The sequence below is a fragment of the Sinocyclocheilus grahami genome, unplaced genomic scaffold (genome assembly GCF_001515645.1).
Source record: "Sinocyclocheilus grahami isolate Dianchi unplaced genomic scaffold, SAMN03320097.WGS_v1.1 scaffold459.1, whole genome shotgun sequence".
Lineage (NCBI taxonomy): Eukaryota > Metazoa > Chordata > Actinopteri > Cypriniformes > Cyprinidae > Sinocyclocheilus > Sinocyclocheilus grahami.
Genome location: NW_015505638.1, coordinates 1,042,766 through 1,045,852, shown reverse-complemented (window position 1 = coordinate 1,045,852; position 3,087 = coordinate 1,042,766). Strand labels below are relative to the sequence as shown.

Below are 3,087 nucleotides of genomic sequence, written 5' to 3'. Positions count from 1 at the left end.
ATAAGACTGGCATAACCCAAAAGGCAACATTATTGAGTAAGAAAAAGGCCAAATTAATCATTTAAATAAATAAGTACATGAAAATCAGACTTTCAGTGCATCATAGAGAATCATACATCCTAGATGAAGTAATAGATTCTGACAAACAAAAAATAAATATATTTAAAAAAAACAATATATAAATAAATAATTAATACCGGTTTACCTCGATTGTGAATACGTTTGGGCCACTTGCAGCAGTATGATAATATCCACTGACAATACAAAAGAGTTTTATTTTAATGAGGAACATGGTGTCACTCAAACCTTCATTCGATGCAAGTCATAGTCAAGTACTTTGCAGCGCCGAGGTGAACTGTCTGAACGTTATTTGAGGACATGGGTGCTGAAGTGCATGCGAAGGTTCCATATTCCTTTAAGGTCAACTTAGCGAGAAAAAAAAAGGATAAAATTGTGCTATTACTGGGTTTCATTTTGATTGTGAGACATAACTGGGTAAGATAGTGTAATCATCCTAACATTTGAGGGGGGAGTGAGCACTTACAGACCGGAAGTCACGACTCGACGGACGCAAGTGGCGAGAACGCGCCTTTAAAGCATGCCGACTCGTAGTGCTTGTTCAGGTAGGACTTGAGCGCGAAAGTTTTGTTGCATCGCTTGCATTTGAAATGCTTAAATGCGGAGTGGGTCTGCATGTGCGCCCGCAGGTTGGAACGGTCGGCGAACGCTTTTCCACAGTGTGCACATCCAAAGGGCTTCTCGCCCGTGTGAGAGCGCATGTGGCCCTGCAGTAGCCAAGGTCTGCTGAACGCTTTCTCACATATGTCACACTTGTGCTTGAGGTCATGGGTAAGCAGGTGCATGGCCAGGGCTGGCATGGACACGTAGGCTTTCCCACATGTCGGGCACTTTTTGGCCATCTTGCTATCCAGGCTCCGGTGTGTCTGTTTGTGCCTGCTCAGGTTGGAAGACGTCGCGTAGGTTTTGCCACATTCGTTGCACGTGTGCCGCTGGAGGGTCGGCGAGCCACCAAGCACTTTCCGACGGGACCTGCCATCTGTGATGAAGAACGCATCCACAGTGTAACCTTCGCTTACTGCATTGTCACCATTGATGTACCCGGACGTGATCTCTGACTGTGGGCTGTCAGGCTGGTCCAAGTCAGGTGCCCCATAGTCACTGTGGTTGCTGTCATAAATCGGTCCTGGAGAAGGTACTTTAGTGCCACCGTCAATTTCTCCATCATAAACGGATGGGGAGATGTAGTCACTGATGTAGCCTAGCGTGGAGAGAACAAGATCTTTTATTCAATTATTCATATTCACAAGGGAATCGGGTGAGGACAATGGGGTTCGGCGATGCGATGGCCACTTTTCCACTCAATTTATCTCCACCTTGGCAAAGGTGACCGGTGACCAGATTCTGCCAGTGCTCTTTGAGATTCATTATGTGTTTAACAAATTCAGCATTTCTCTTTGAATATAATTAGACTTAATGACCACACACTACAGGAAATTTCAAATAGAATACGTGTCAGCTTGACTTCAAATTATTCCAGAGTTATTTCAGGACAAAGCCGTGGAGCTGTGAAGGATGCCACATTTACTATGGACTTACAGTATGAGCACAGATAGCACTTTTTTTTACAGTGGAAGATTAATTACCTTCCTTCTAAAGGCACCACGATAAGCACAGTGTGCTGTGTGCAGCTGCCCTAAGCGTTTCTTTGATTTGCAGAATAAACAAACACCTAAGCTCATCTGGAAGTGACTGGGCTCTAAGTTGCTGAGAAGTTAAGTGTTGTTACCAGCCGCAGATATTCATATGGCTTGCATGCGAATGTTACCATGCCTTTTCAGTGATGGAATCCCACTAATTATGTTTGCATTCCCAATATGATTTCACATAAATCACAAACAAAGCCACGGGGGTACTCCATCCTGCTACTGGATATCTACTTTCCTTCCTGCAGAGTTTAATTCATAAATTAACACCAAAACCATGCGTCGCAGTTTCAGATGTGTTTGATTATGGCTGCATCTAAAACTCTGCTTGTATTAGGTTAAAGAGTGCTAAATAGACCGAAAAAGCATATAAGCATTCCTTTGCATTTACCTTTGTCGTGTATCCGAAAGCTAAGATCGGTCCTGGACCTGCCGTACGCGCTCTCAAGTTCAGTGGATGAGAAATCATCTAGCTTCACCTTTTTCACCAAAAAAGACCTTGGCATGTTTAGAGCGCAGAGCGGAAAGCCTCTTTCAGCACGTTATCCTCGCTTTATCCACAGCAAAATAGAAGAGTTGGTCCAGCAGGGCTGAAAGTGAAACACCTGAGAGCGGGGAAAGACGCGGAAGCTCCGGAGCTTCAGCTGTTCACGAGCCGTTCCGTACAGACGAAATGCAACTTCAGCACTGGACAGCGCGCGCGTCGGGAGCAGCAGATCCGCCTCCAGGAGCCCGCGTGTAGAGTGCGTTCAGACCCAAATGGAAGCGCTCCAAAAATGGGCAGCTTTAAATGCGAGCAGGTTTCCGGAGGAGCTGTTATTAATGTTGAAGCAGGGAGAGAGAGGTGTCCGCTGCCGTCTCTGCTCGCGCGGGGTCGGTTTGATGTCTGAGCTCTGCTGATCAGCTGCTGGGATTTATACGCGCGCGATCAGGTGGGAGATGGAGATGGAAGTGCTTAATTTCATCCATCAGAAATCTCCCGGGAACAACATTGGAGGAGAATGATTTATTGATGCTGTTATTCGTCTTTCAGTCTCATTTTTTTCTACGTTCACGGCGCCCGCCATGTATCTGCAGAGTAAGAATTTATTGTTGTGAAAAGTCTAGTTACGACAATCTCATGAGTTTCATCCAAATCACATATTTTTGATACATTGTGTGTGTGTGTGTGTGTTTAAGAATAAAAACATTTTACAGTCTTTCTTTCCTTTTTTTCTCTAACAGCAAGTATGAAAAAAAGCAGTAAGACCTCAAGCTTGGCCTGTTCCTCGTTTCCCCTGCTCTTTTTCAGCACCTCTACTCTGAGAGTTTGCACAAAATACATTGGACATTCATAGACATCTAGCCTACATATATATATATA

The 3,087-nt window shown here is 44.6% G+C and overlaps 1 protein-coding gene across 1 annotated transcript; it reads right to left on the bottom strand.

Moving 5' to 3' along the window:
• Positions 1-202: 202 nt before the first annotated feature.
• On the bottom strand, positions 203-2,642 carry LOC107552860 (transcriptional repressor scratch 1-like). Its single transcript, XM_016234882.1, has 2 exons — positions 2,116-2,642; positions 203-1,279 (listed from the first exon to the last, which is right to left on the bottom strand). The coding sequence occupies exons 1-2, from the start codon at positions 2,228-2,230 to the stop codon at positions 555-557; spliced, it is 840 nt and encodes a 279-aa protein (XP_016090368.1). The 5' UTR covers positions 2,231-2,642; the 3' UTR covers positions 203-554.
• Positions 2,643-3,087: the final 445 nt, after the last annotated feature.